The sequence below is a fragment of the Macrosteles quadrilineatus genome, unplaced genomic scaffold (genome assembly GCF_028750875.1).
Source record: "Macrosteles quadrilineatus isolate MER2022 unplaced genomic scaffold, UCM_ALF_1.0 Scaffold_7__1_contigs__length_78375512, whole genome shotgun sequence".
Taxonomy (NCBI): Eukaryota; Metazoa; Arthropoda; class Insecta; order Hemiptera; family Cicadellidae; genus Macrosteles; species Macrosteles quadrilineatus.
The window spans coordinates 64322823-64338818 of NW_026542600.1; the positions used below are offsets into that span (position 1 = coordinate 64322823).

General features: G+C 32.7%; 1 protein-coding gene across 1 annotated transcript in view; it reads right to left on the reverse strand.

Moving 5' to 3' along the window:
- Positions 1–5605: 5605 nt before the first annotated feature.
- Positions 5606–15996, reverse strand: part of LOC128998160 (beta-1,3-galactosyltransferase 5-like) — a 29652-nt gene continuing 19261 nt past the window's right edge. The window contains exon 4 of the mRNA XM_054424172.1: positions 5606–9884. Coding sequence (XP_054280147.1) covers positions 9237–9884 — 648 coding nt within the window. The 3' untranslated portion in view covers positions 5606–9236. The remainder of the gene's footprint in view (positions 9885–15996) is intronic.

Consider the following 15996-nt stretch of genomic DNA (forward strand, 5'->3'; position numbering starts at 1 on the left):
CAAGTGTTAAAAGCCTTACCTGTGCACACAACAGATATGGAAAGTTTTCAAATGAACACCCTGTATATCCATCTGTGTGTGTTTGATGTGTAGGATCTACAACTCTTAAAATAATAAGACACATGGTGGTGTGGTGCTATAGTTACAGGAAAGGCGTTGTCAACTTTTCTTTATCAGTTTGACGTAACCACTATAGCTTACCTTTGCATTGTTGCTGATTAGGCATTCCTATCAGATGATTAATCCTGTTTACTAAACTAAAGTACCGATATCTAGAACCACTTACAATTACAATGTGGTTATTCATTTAACCATTAAGTTATACATTGATCACAATTTTTTTTTTATATGCCAACATAATATTTACTCTTGAGTCATAACTATACATAATGCTTAAAATTTGTTTTAGTAAGCTTTTCTATAAAAAGTAGTTATTGTTTTACCGTCGTTTTTGTGGTAAGATATAGGCCAGGGACCAGTACTTTTTATTTTTAAGGTCTCAAAAAGACAAAAATAATTATAATCCATATTTTCTAGCCCCTGAGCTGGTTCTATAACTAAATTGAAATCAGTCAGCTACTTGCTCGGGTTCGGGAATGTACTATCCTCAACAGGCCTGTTTTTCAAAACTCCGTTTTGACAAATATGTGTGTGTTTCGTGTAAATATGTGTTTGTGTTTTAACGACGCCTTTTGGCTGAACAGTCCGACGATGGCACAGTGATGCTGAAACGGCCGTAACAAGTTGATAACAAATCAGGAGCTGGCTGACGAAGGTAAAATTTCAATTTAGACAAAAATAATGTTAGTTCAAATTGTGATGTATGTATAAAATAGATGATAGTTGAATACCACATATGTGTGTACATATACACTTATAAAAACATTTTATAGAAAATGCTCATCAAATTTCTATTACATTAGATGTTTGAAGTTGATATATATATATATATATGTGTCCGTGAACACAATTAACTTGGGTAATTTTTGTCTGATTTTGATGAAATTTGGTTTGAAGGTTTAAGGCGGGATAAACTTGAATGAGTTTCGAACCAGCATGATCGTACCATGGGAACGGGGTTTTACGGGGTAAAAAATGGTTTTTCTAATTTTTGACTCTCAAAACACAAAATTTCCCAATTTCAATCTACACTTTTTTAAATAGCTTAAAAAAAAATTTAGTTTCCCAAAGTATTTTTGTATGGTTATTGGTAACGGATAAATAAAAAAAATTGTAAATTTAAAATTCCCATGTTATTCAGATGGAGAATATTGTAAAATGTAGTAGTTTGCTTGTTTATGGATATATTTTGATAAAACTTCGAAAAATTATTTATTTTATACTAATCTATTAATATTTTACTAAAAACACACTTTATTAGTTTCCTTGTAGCTGCAAACCTAGGTACTCGTTAAACCTAATGTTATTTAAATAGATTTAATTTAAAATCAATTCAGACAAATTCAATTAGTTGGTAGGTTTGCTGCGGCAGGGGTATTTTGTGGGAGGTAATGGGGGTAGCGCGGACAATCTTGTATAGATGTGTGTTAGCTGTAAGAGATGCAAGAGGGTTAAGCAGTCCCTTATTTCGATTTTAGATTATCAAAATGTGTGGCATGAGAGAAAATCTAGTCATATGTGAGCCGCGAGTGTAATGGTGTAGATACAAACTTAATAATATTTTATAAACATTATAGACTATACATGGTTCACAAAATAAATAAAAGGAATACATTATCTAAAAATGTAAATGCATAATTTAAATTAAAAAATGATCAGGGATATAGTATAATTTCACTTGTTCTACACTTTGATGAAGAAGGCGCTGGCTCTCTTTCGCCTTCTTTGAAGAGAATGAAAGTTCATCTGAGTGTAGTCTAGTCTAGACTAGAGTGACATCAAGATTTAAGAAACTGAAGTAACCTAATCTCTAAGAGCTAATCTTGCTTTTTCTACACACCTCAAGCCTCACTACTTCCTTTTAACCGAGATACATATTTTAGGTTTTTCAATAAATTAAAAAAAAACAGTGTGCTTTGCCCATTCACCCACTCAATAGCATTTTAGATCACCCTTGAAACAAACTTTATGATTGGCTGGGTAGCCGAGTGGTTATAGTGCTCGCCTAACAATCAAAAGGTCATCAGTTTGATCCTGCCTGAGAAAAGTCAGTAGCTTTTTGATGGTTCGAAACTGGACCCAGTTGTTCCTGATTATTGGGCTTTAATAAATGATCCCGGCTAATGAAACAGCTTATCTTAGTCAGTAAAAAAGCCACACAGATCATCACACTCCATTACACTCATCATTCACTCATATTTGAGTTCAAATAAATACCCAGGTGGTGTACCCATCTCAATGAGTAATAATTGAAATTGAAAATTGATAGTAACTAACATAAAGAACAAATCAACTGAAAATTTACTAAGGAAGTTTGATTTCTATTGGCTGCCCTCAGGGGCGGACTGGCACCACAAGGAGGGCACCAAGTTTGGCCTTAAGGGTGCCCAGGGGGGTACACCCCCATAGGAATGGGGAGTCCGGGGGTCCTTCCCCGGAAAATGTTTGAAAGTTTACTACCTTTAATAGTTTTTTATGATATTTTCTACACTTGCAAAGCTTGTATACAAATCTGTGCATTTTTTTTACTGTTCTAATAACACTTTTTGCTTGAAGTAAATTTTTAACTATAGGTCTACTTAAATGTCCTCATTTGTCTGTCCTAAGTAGGACAGTATTTCGTTTCTTAAGATTCTTTATTGCTATTTGCTAAGATTTTAATGACAAAAACAAGAGGAAGAGCTGAGAGGGGATGGGGAGTAATTGTGGGTCACCCAGTGTAAAAAGAACATACAATAGTGTATTATAATACATGTACAATAACATAACTTAATTACATTTTTTGTAAATTACAGTTCGGTTAACATTACGGTGTAGTAAGTAACTTAATATAACAGTAAGTGACTTTAGACCTGTAAAATTCTTTTGAACTCTGCACCACAGGGCGCACACGTGTAAATTCAGCGTTCAGTGCACTCGTACTAGCGGTGATGGAAATATGAACTACAATCAAGGTTGCTACTCACTTTGCTCCATACAGTGCAATAAATACGAATATGAAAATAATACTAATCAACGTCCACCGACCAATACCAAGTTTGCCAGACTCGGCAACGAAGCTTGCTTGTATTGCCCTACAAAGCATGAATTGTGTTCATCAATGGAAATGTTGCGTTTAGTCTGTAGTGCACTACACATCACTATTGCACCATTACGGCGATATAATAAATTTCATTAAAGTCACCTACTGCAAGGATTCCGAAGAGGAAAACTAGTTGCTGACACCATAAAAATGTTCAGATCCATTTTGATTGATCACGGAGGTAACAAGGATTTACTACACTTGGCGCCCTGAGGTCGCCAGGTACCATTTTTCTTGAGGGCGCATCTGCCATGTGGCAGGAAGACCGGCAGCCCTACAACAATGCCAGAGCACATTTTTTCTTGAAAAGTCAAATATACCAAAGTTTTATCAGGATTAATATAGCAGTTTACGGCCAGAAGTACCTTGATCTAACCATTAGACTATCTGGGCCTCATCAGGGTTGGCTTAAATGCTACGTTAAGGGATAAAAAATATTAGGCATATTATTATACTCAAAGAGACACGCTGAACGGTGTGGAGGGAAGGTGACATGTGTTAGGTAATATAGGCAAACCTTTGAGAGCTAGGCTATGCTGATAAAGGAGTTTAAAAGAACTGTATAGTATTTAAAGAAAAAAGTATTCAAAATGTTTTGAGAGTTGTTAATTTGGGTAATACAATAGGTAATAATACATTAGGCTGGGTAGCTGAGTGGTTAAAGTGCTCGCCTAACAATCAAAAGGACACCAGTAAAATCTTGAGAAGGGTTAGTAGCTTTTTGATGGTTCAAAACTGGACCCAGCTGTCCATGATCATTGCTTTCAATCAGGCTTGATTCAATTGTCATGCTTTAAATAAATAATGACTGATGAAACAGGTGATCTTATTCATTATTAAAGCTACATAGATCATCAAACTCCATTCTACACTCATATTTGGGTAAATACGCACCTATGTGGCGTCCCCACCTCATAATGGTAGTAATGATACTGTAGTTTGGAACCATTTAATTATTATTCTAGTTATTTAATTGAGCTAAATGAGTTGCCTCATTGTAAAACCTTCTGTCTTCTCTGTTGAACACTTATTATCGTCATAATTTTGAAACAAATACCAACTATAGTATAACACACAATTAGTCAGTTCTCAGACAATTGTGAGCGTCCCGACACTGGACCATTTTTGTGTCCACTACTGGTAAAGGGGGCTTCACACTATAGTCTGATATCACATCTGAAACACTCATTTGGTGTTTCAACCCCACAGTATCAACAATACGACGGACTAGCGCTAAATCAAAGTTTCCAAGATTTGAATCTTTTATTACAAAGTGAATACAATAAAGTTAAGTAAGAAGATGAACAGCCTATTTCAGGATATAATTGAAAAAGTATAACTACCACATTTAATTTGTATGATAAAATACACATAAAAGGAATGGCTTTTAGCTCTACACTCGACCATTCTTTGACATTTTTTACAGTCTAGTCATCGATGGGTGCAACAAAGAGACAAAGATGAAAACTGATAAGCCATTATGCTAACAAGTGTAGACAGCTTTCTTTGCAACCTTGATTCCTCCTTGCCTCTTCGAAGTTTACCCTTTGACCTCTACCACTCAGTCTGACCTCTGTGGGGGTCAGGTATCCTTCATGCTCCAAAGATAACCTAGACTCGAGCCTGACACCTGTTAAACTTTGGGAGTTTGAAAAAGGAAATCTTTACCTAGTGTGTACAGTAAATTGTCAGTCCCTACCTTCCCTATACTTACAATTCAGTTGATTCTCGATAATATAAAACATTAAAACATGAGACACCGGGAGGGAGTTAGATTAATGAACACTACAAATACTAATTTAACCTATTACAGCTACAAAAGACAACTTATCTACTCTTGCTTTGTAGTGTGCACTACTTGGCTGTTGGGTGTTAAAATTAAAATGGCAATGTTAATTGAATGAAAAAAAAAACAAAATAATTTTCGTTATTGACTTTTGGATGCCATCTATATACTTGTAGATCAGCCATAGAAATTTTTATTAAAAAGGTGAATGAGCCACTCACAGAATGAGCTACCATCTAAAATTACATTTTCTCCTTTATTTTTTTTATTTTGATAGTTATAATTCGTCCAGTCTCGTGCACCTTGGACAATTAGAGCGACCTCACTCACACGTGCAGCCCGGCCTACCAGCCGCTAAAGGTGCTAATGGTGTCAAGTGCAGGTGCCTAAATCCTGTTGCGTTTTTCTGGATGCAGAGAGGGGTGGCAAAAGGGATGTCACAACATACTCACTATATTGTACATTCAACCACACAGAGATAGCACACGATGTCATGGTACTTAATCATCTGCAAGGAGGGTCAAATAACAAGGAAGGCCACATAATCCTAGATTTTAAGATTGGATAAATCGAGACTCTTACTGTATTTGGGAACATTTAATTAAAACACCACCATCCAGCTTAATATTACAATTTAATGGTCATACAAATGTTATAAGTTACAAAATATAAAATATTTAAAATAGTACATTATATACATCGGAAGTATGAAAAGATCGGTTTCACCTTTAATTTTATTCTCATTAGAGAAGACACTAAAATAATAATCCATTCATTTGATACTAAACAATTAAAAATATTCAACATCATCATATAAACAATTAGGTTTGGAAAGTTATGTAAGTTTCATTATAGCATTTGACATTGTACGTCTTTTAAAGTTAGTCTTTAAATAGAATGATTGGTCAAATGGTTACCCTTATCAAATTGAATTATAGAATCCTAAGCTACAAGAATTTAGAAGATGAGAATTGAAAATCATGGGTCAATCTTAATGTTTTCTCAGGTTTCATTTGAAGAAAAATTTTGGCTTGACTATCTAGCATTTATTTTTTATATAAAAAAACCTAAGTAGTTTTGAATAACTAACACTGACTTATAGCTTCCATAAACTTGAGGTATTTGCAAATCTTAACATTTTAAACACATTTTTAAATTAATTATATCATTGTTAAATTATGCTACCACTTATGCATATTAATGTGGAAACTTTACACCGTGCATAACAAAGCTATTGAGACCAGTTGCTTGTCTAGTCCAGCATTACTCTTTGCTTAAGGTTTAGTATAATAGAACTTATATGAAATCCAATTTCAAGCCTAAAAATGGGGCTTCAGTCTTTTATTAACACCAAACTGACAACGTTCACTTCAAGAAGTGAGCAAGCCAACTTGGCTACTCAACTAACATACACTTTGACAGTACAGCAGCAAATGCTATAACAAACACTTAGAACCAAGATACATTAAAATGTACAGATAACACCTAATGTAAATTTGGCTTACGTAATTGATTTTGCTCTAGAATATATTTCAACCAGTAAAACCAACAAACAGATAAATCAATAAATAATAAAACTATTTTTATTCTCAATGATTAAGGAAAATAAATCTACTAATTATTGATGATTATACAGATATACACAGTGATTGGGTGAAGCTTAGCCATGACTAAAAACACAACTCTTAAAAATTTAAATTGTGTATTTCAGGAAATTGTTTCCATTATGTCATGAGGGAAACATAGGAACAAACAATTATCTTATGATATATAAACATAATGAGAATATTATGTGATGTGTCAACATTTTGGACTTGATTTGACCCATTTTTAATTAAAACCTAAGATTACAGGCAAGTTGCCTTAACATGTTCTAAGACTTTCTCAGTCAAACTGTTAAGCTTGGCTATAGGTTCTAAATAGTGTTTTAAATCATCACCTTCGGAATTGAAAAATAAGCTTTGACTATAATCAATCAAACCAACTCTCAAAATAGTTTTAACTTGATTTTAGACACAACCAGGGAACTTTGTGAGAAGTTTGATCAAATTATACAACTTAACGGACAAAACGAACACTATTCCTCTTAGCTACACAGTTTTGCAAATTTCTATGCATGATAGCAAACTTATAAAAAAAAGTAACAAATATACAAAAATAACTAAAAACCCCACTAAATTTTATATTACACTCCGCTCTGTAAGACAATTCAAATAACAATGGTTACAAACTAAGTAAACGAATCCCTTTATTATGTAGGGTTATAAAAATATTTAAATCTTCCAACAATTCAGAACTCTTTCACAACAGTTCATTACTTAACAAAATATAAGCACCATATTGTTTTCTGACTGGTAAGTAAATGTGTCTATTTAGGTGATTTTTAGATTTAAAACTTATCTTTAAACGAAGATATTATTTTGCCAGCTAATATTGGCTCTCAATAAATTATTACAAGAGGATTTTGTTAGACATTACACTGGCTTTGTTTGAACACATAAAACATGCAAAACTGAATATCATTAAGAGATAAGGAGACAAAATTGATAAAATAGAGAGAATAAAACAACACATTTACACTTTAGCCTAAAGCATGACTAAAAACAGCGTCTCCCTTAGTTATAAATCTCTATTAATTGAGCCTCTTATAACAAATTAATTTAACTGAAACCAATTTATATATATACTGTATATTACAACACTGAGTAATCAATTTTAAATAATACTGAGGAAATGGTCACATATAATACTCATAGACAATAAGCACATTTTAAATATACAACAATAAAATATTGTGTTATCTGAATTTTGAAAACCTAAAGGCAGTGTTGGACTATCGCTATACAGCATATAGCTTCAGTCATTAATTTTAGTAGTTTTAGGTCAATATTTATTGTATGTGAGGCACCAATAAAAGGCAGTATATCAAGAAGCTTCACTTTGGTAAACTAGATACAACAGATTTTAATATCAGTAAACAAGTGGTCTAAACATTATCAACTTTTACTGATGTTTAATGATATTCCAATATTAAAGAAAACATCATATTTTTCAAACTGAGGTAGGTGTACAAGAAAGAAAATGCCATTTTAAAAGAGGTTCTCTTTCTATCATCTTTACAGACATTAAAAGTTACACTAAGAAATAGGCATATGACGATATTCAGAGTACAAAAACTAAATCAAAGATTAGAATTGTTTTCCAAATATTTTAAACTCAAAGTGACAGCACAACCTTTAGGTATTCAAATTTCAGACTTGAATAAATGTTAAGGTTCATGATTTGAGTTGGCTTTTTTAATATTCTTAAATATACACTAACACAAATATATTATGTAAATTGTACTGCTACAGTAAATTGATTTTGAAAAAATAATGACTTTATTTTAAGAACACATGTATTTAGTTCTTGAACTTTGGTTTATAAAACATACTGATGCTAAAAATCTTGGTGACAAGACGTTTTAGAAAAATAATTCAACAGCATTTGTATAGCAAATCACTCGTGTTACATACAAAATTAATTAATTATTTAGAAAAATTCCAGTCAAGTAAGCGATATCTTTTTGTTTTTGCCCCATATAAAAGAATATGTAAATATTAATATAGGCCTACCTATAGGAAACTAACATTATCATTAAAACTATTTAACTCACTATCATATGTAAAATTTGTTCATTTAAAGACATTTTGTTTGTAATATTCAATAAATAAAATCTATGCCACTAAAACGATGGCATTGCTCAAAATAAATATAAAATAAACTACAGCAATAACGTGACGTGTGTTTCAAAACCGACCGTACATTCAATGTGATCTGCAAAGTGTTAAGCTCTTAGTGTATATGGTGTAAAAGTGATGTATAAAAATATAATTTAAAACTAATTTCTCAATAAAATCTTCCAAACAAAAATTTGTTACAAACTAACTAAATTGTGTTTATTAAGCCAATATCCATTACAAAAACTTACGGGACGAGTGCACGATTAAGCCACAATTAAAATGTATATACAGCAGCGTATTGGCCTATCTGTATTATGGCACCAACTATACATATTTACACACAGACAACTGGGACCGACACGCACAAAGATTTACAAAAAACATTTAAAAGCTTAAGTGTCTTACAACTAATCACTCGAGTGAGGGGAATTGCACTTTCATTTATAAAAGTGTGTGATTTAAATGCAATATTGTAGTAACACAGTTTTTGTTGACAGGCACTAACTTTTTGTATCGTTTAAGATTTTTACTTACATTTCGCCCTTCCGTCTAATAATTTTTTCCACAAGTCAAATTGTTCGTGGCATTTTATCATGTGAATACTGATACCTTTCTTAATATTGCACACGTTAAAAGGAATTCTTTTATTTAGGAACTCGTTTATATGTACTCTTTTGATGTTGAGCGATTGAGCTACGATTCCCGTGGTGAACACGTCTTCTAGTTTGAGGTAGGTCGTGTCCAAGGCGTGATCGTAAAGTTCATGTATGATGTCACTTGTTAACAAATACGCCGGTCCTGTCGTAAAATCTGGGAAAATCGGGGCAGAAAACTGGTTTGACGAAACGTAATACTTGGACCTACTGTTTCGGATAGGTTTCCATTTTTTCGCTAACCTACCGAATATGGTTCTTTGAGATTTGTCGTGTGTGTCGATAAACTCTAACAACTTTGGGACGTTTATGAACATATCATCGTCAGTTTTTAGAACAAACTTGGCACGTGGACAGTAGTTGTCGATCCACTCTAACATTGACACTGTCTTCAGAGTTAGGTTGTCGTAGGAGTCGATGAAGTTCCCTTGTATGATGTCTCCGTAGGTTTCAACCTCTTGGTAGATCGCAGAAGCCACCTCAGGTTTAGATGTTGCACCCACGCAGAAGGCAACAGCGACCTGAATTAAATCACCGTTAGTGAATTAGAAACACTTACCTACAGTATGCAGAGTTAAAGTATTACAATTATAGTATTAGTGCTCATAAGTCATAGCATTGAGTATACACGTCATAGACACAAGTATTTTATTGCATAAAAACATTCTTCATCACAAAGGCAATGGTAAACAGATGCATGGGCAATAGATAAATAAAAAAAAGTAAAACTAAAAAGTTGCAAAAAAATAACAACAGGAAAATTATAAAATTGATAGAAAATTACAAATTATCTGATTACTGATGTATACACTGGAGTTTTAACCAATCAAAAGCTTACACAAATCTTGAAGCGATGTCAGAGACAAAAACGGCGGAAACAATCTGAGTCATACCTCACATAAATTAATTGTGAATTACTTCATAGTCCTTCAAAAAATCTGCCTGCCAGGGAGTAATACAGGGGTCTTATAGGGTAAAAATTGTTTTTCCCATTATTGACACTAGAAACATAAATTTTGCGATATCTTTTTAAACCATTTTGTTGAGCTTAAAAAACAAATAATTTAGTTTATTGAAGCTTTGTTCTGCGCTGAAAGGAGAAAATTTCAGAAAACTGTGCATGTAAAATTCCTATGTTATTCTTATGGAGAATAAGTTAGTAAACTGTTGTAGTTTACTTGCTTATAAACTTATTTTTATAAAATTTGGAACATTTATTTATTTCATTCTAAACTATTAACATTTCACTAAAAACCACTTTATTAGCTTCTTTGTAACAGCAAAACTAATTACCCTTTAAACTGATGTTATTTAAATAGGGAATAAATATGACATCTTTAAAGAGACATTTTAGTAAAATACCCCCGCCGCAGCAAACCTGCCGACTAAGCGAATTTCCATTTGTCTGAATTGATTTTCAGTTAAATATATTTTAATAACATTAGGTTTAACGAGTACCTAGGTTTGCTGCTACAAAGAAACTAATAAAGTGTGTTTTTGAGTAAAATATTGATAGCTTAGTACAAAATAAATAAATTTGCCAAGTTTGATCAAAATATATCGATAAACAAGCAAACTACAACATTTGACAATATTCTCCATAAGAATAACATGGGAATTTTAAATTTACAATTTTTTTAATATTCTCCGTTACTAATAATCGAACAAAAATACTTTTATATACTAAATTATTTGTTTTTTTAAGCTCTTTAAAAAGGTCTAAAGAGAAATCGGGAAATTTTGTGTTTTGAGGGTCAAAAGTGAGAAAAACCAATTTTTACCCCATAAAACCCCCCATAAAGCCCCGTTCTCATGGTCCGATCGTGCTGGTTCGCGAACTCATTCAAGTTTATCCCGCTTTACACCTTTAAACCAAATTTCATCAAAATCGGACAAAAATTACTCAAGTTATCGCGTTCACGGACGTATATATATATATATAAGTCTACATATATATACATATTACATTACATTTACATTACATTACATTACATTATTTGTCATGAGAGCCGAAGCCCCCTGACTACGTACCCGGTACCTGTCGTGAGACTTACCCGGGCCCCATGATGTAGGCCGAAGCTTACGCATCAACCTTTAGCACATCATGGGCGGATGACTTAAGGTCATCAGGCTCGCCGGCTGCCGAAGCAGACCCTTCGGAAAGAGGGTTGCCCCTCAATCCTAACCAGGGATTCCGGCTGCTTGTTTAAGCGTCACTCCATCTGGGTTCCACTAGGTCGGGACCTAGAGGACCATAATGGAGCGCCCCGACGCATTTAGTGCAAGCAACACTCAAGTAAATATATAAAGTAATATATAAAGTATATATATACATATATAAAAATTTGAACAAATGGTGTTTTTGGCCTCTGGGGACATCAAAATGAAAAAGTCAATCGGTCCCGGGTCTAGGTCTTACCGTGCCACCTACGGTAATAGCTACTTCCCTATAGGGAAATTCGCTAAAACCAATCAGGGAAATGGAAATTTGCTTTAGTCTGCAGATTGGCTGGGGCAGGGGTGTATATTTATGTTTGCTAGTTATTTCACAACATTTAAAACTATTTTGATCATTAAAACTATCTGCAAACTATTCCTTTCTAGTATTTTGACTAAAGATTGTGGTACAGGTTGTAAAAGTTAACCTAACAAAATGAATAATCAAAACACTAGCTCACAGAAATATGACGACGATATTTAAAATTTTATCTTTGTTATAAATTAAATTAATGTTTTTGACTTCAGGTCACAATTATAAGTAACATGATAGCAAACAATATATATTTTCTCTCTTGCCAGAATCATTTTATTTTCGCAACACATATGGTGGTAAATGTGGGTGTGCGAGTCACGTTCCTCGCATGTAGGACTGAGCTCCAGCCACACTTGGGGAGCAACCAACGTTTTAGTAAAGTATGACTCACAATTAGTCCAGTAAATCTGTCAGAAAAAATGGGGTTGCTGTGCAAAAGGTCGGGTAGTTCTGATTTTTGGATATGTTGTTAGTATTGGGCCCATAACATAAAATCAAAGTTATCCACCTCGAGATACTGCCGCTCGCCGCGGGGCGCGCCACTTGTTATCGAAATATCAAAAATATGGCAATTCCTATTGTTTTTCACTCAATCTCGCGAACCGTTGATTTTACCGAAAATTTTAGATTATTACATTAAAGAAGAATAAATTTGTGACAGTTTAAGCCCAACAGCATGTATGTAGCGTAAATAATGGTCAAAATACAGACCATCAAAATAAATAAATTTTCCAAAGACGTATAAAAATTGTGGTTTTTTTCAATATTTCCACAATATAGTTGTTTGAAGCAAACACCGTATTGATTTAGAGAGTATACCAGTTTATTTGCTATTAATAGAAAATAAATGAAAGTATAAATAAAAATACCCCCACCTCAGCAAACCTGCAGACTAAGCGAATTTCCATTTGCTTGATTTGATTTTCACAAACCTTAAATAACATTAGGTTTAACTGGTACCTAGGTTTGCTACAGGTTTGTTGGATTTTGCTACAGGGAGGTTAATATATTATATAAAATAATAATAGTATGACAATAAATAAATTTACCCAATTTTATAAAAATGTGTCTATAAATAAGGGAAAAACAAAAATTAAAAATCTTCGCTATTGGAATAATTTCAGGTTTTTAATTTACATTTTTTAACTTTCTCTGTAACCAATAACTGTAAAAAACATTTTAATGTAATAAATTATTTGTTTTTAAGCTCTACAAAATTCTTTAATGATACAATTGTAAAATTGTATGCTTTGAGGGTCAAAAATATGAAAAACCCGTTCTAAACAAAAAACAATACAAAGCAACCGTTCCCATGGCCTGATCATGCTTCGCGAACTCGTTTTAATAAATGTAGGTTTACATGCCAAAAAACAGACCTTCAAAATATACCTTCAACGGCAAAACTACTCTTCCCAAAACTGTCAAATGTTTACACATAAACATTTAAGGAGTTAAAATAACTTTTATTTTATTACCTTTCATTTAATGTATCAGCATAGCCTTCTCTATGGTATCAGTCGTTGAACAGTAGTTTATATCTAGTACAATAAAAAAATAAATTTTCAAACTATGTGAGTTTTTTTAAGACCCTGTATCCAAAAAAAGCCAAAGATTTTACTAAACTGTATCCAAAAAAGTTATTATCGTCCGTTAGCACGATGATTCCAAAAAATCATCCGATTTAGTGGAATTTGTTACAAACATTACTTTTATTTGTGAATCAAGAGATAGACTATTTAACATTTACTTTGTTTTGCGAAGTATGATCGGCATGATAAGGCCATAGGAATGGTTGCCTTATAGGTATTTCGCCGGCAAGAATATTTTTTTTTAATTTTTAACCCTTAAAACATACAATTTTACAATTGTATCATTAAAGAATTTTATAGAGCTTAAAAAAAAAAATTTATTACATTAAAATGTTTTTTACAGTTATTGGTTATGGAGAAGGTTAAAAAATGTAAATTAAAATCCTGAAGTTATTCCAATAGCGAAGATTTTTAATTATTGTTTTTTTCTTATTTATAGACACATTTTTATAAAATTGGGTAAATTTATTTATTTATTATCATACTATTATTATTTTATATAATATATTAACCTCCCTCTAGCAGCAAACCTAGGTACCAGTTAAACCTAATGTTATTTAAGGTTTGTGAAAATCAAATCAAGCAAATGGAAATTCGCTTAGTCTGCAGGTTTGCTGAGGTGGGGGTATTTTTATTTATACTTTCATTTATTTTCTATTAATAGCAAATAAACAGGTATACTCTCTAAATCAATACGGTGTTTGCTTCAAACAACTATATTGTGGAAATATTGAAAAAAACCACATTTTTTATACGTCTTTTAAAAATTTATTTATTTTGATGGTCTGTATTTTGACCATTATTTACGCTACATACATGCTGTTGGGCTTAAACTGTCACAAATTTTTTCTTCTTTAATAAAATAATCTAAAATTTTCGGTAAAATCAACGGTTCGCGAGATTGAGTGAAAAACAATAGGAATTGCCATATTTTTGATATTTCGATAACAAGTGGCGCGCCCCGCGTCGAGCGGCAGTATCTTGAGGTGGATAACTTGGATTTTATGTTATGGGCCCAATACTAACAACATATCCAAAAATCAGAACCACCCGACCTTTTGCATACCAAAATGTCTTATTTTACTGGACTAAATTAACAAATTTCTAAACCTAATGAAACAAATGATAAAACATAAAGCAATAAAATGATACATACACTTGATGAAGCACTTAGTTTTATCAAGCCATTATTATCTGTACACAAGCGATAGCATTTAACTAAATCTTGCTACGATGAATCTCTAAAAGTTGACAAACTCTGAAAAAACTCAACCATTTAAAGACTTGCATGAATTAGGTCAATAAAACAAATATCCTAAATTCATGATTGGTTGCTCATCGTATAACTACAGTAGAACTCCAATTATCCGAACTCCAATTAACCGAATCTCCAATTATCCGAATCGCTTATTTCAACAATTTTAAAAACGTAAAGCTACAGTAATAAGTTTTGCGAAACATCAAAGAATTGTTATTTAACACATTTAGCCAATATTGGACTTTGATGGAACACTATTGACTTAAAAACATGTATAGAACACTTGTAATATGAGCATTGTAAACTGTAAAAATGTTCTGATTTAAATTATTATTAATTAAAAGTTCACTTAGTACCGAAAATGAGGATTTTTCTTTTTCTTTAAAATTCCCGGAATTCCGGTAAAACTCCGATTATCCGAATTTTTGATTATCCGAATGGGGTCTGGTCCCTATTGATTCGGATAATTGGAGTTCTACTACTGAGAATTAGACCTTATGCAGTTAAGAAACCACTAACTAACAAGATAGAATAATTTTAGAAGGCACAGTTGTGAGGCATATTGAGAGAGTCTGGTGTATTTAAGTTATACTATTCACAGAGTTGTTCTTCTTATACTGTCACGATATTGACTATTTAACTTGAAATTTATGAACAAATACATCACTTGTTATTGGCATATGAGTTTCTCTTGCCAAACTCATCAGCCATATTGTTTACCATCAGCCAAGGAATGTGTCACTGAAGGTAAGGGGAAATGAAACCAATTAGAAAAAGGTGAAATTGTACAGTGTATTAGTTCTGATAATCCAAACTTTTGTAATTACAAAATTTGCTTAAACTTATAGCAAAATTATGATATTAAAAAAAAATTATCTTGTTTTTGTATGTACATAAAAGTAAAATATATTTAAAAAATAGACATGTATAAATCACTGATAATGTGTGGAGTTTAAAGGGTTGAAAACAAGTTTTTGGTGGATGAACACACAGTAGGCCTACGGATAAGCATCAAGTAGTAACATTGCAACTCACAAGTCCATCCATCATGTCAACTTCCACCCGAGCTATGCAACTGACAGGTGAACTACTCCTGGGTTACACCCCAAACCCTCAATCTATGCCTTAGGCTTAGACTGCTCGGCCAATGATTAGAACTAATTATATACAGTACCTCACTAACAACACATTCTTTCTTCCTACTGATAATACGAGGGGTTCATAAGCAAAAAAGAAGAGAGACCTTCAGCTTT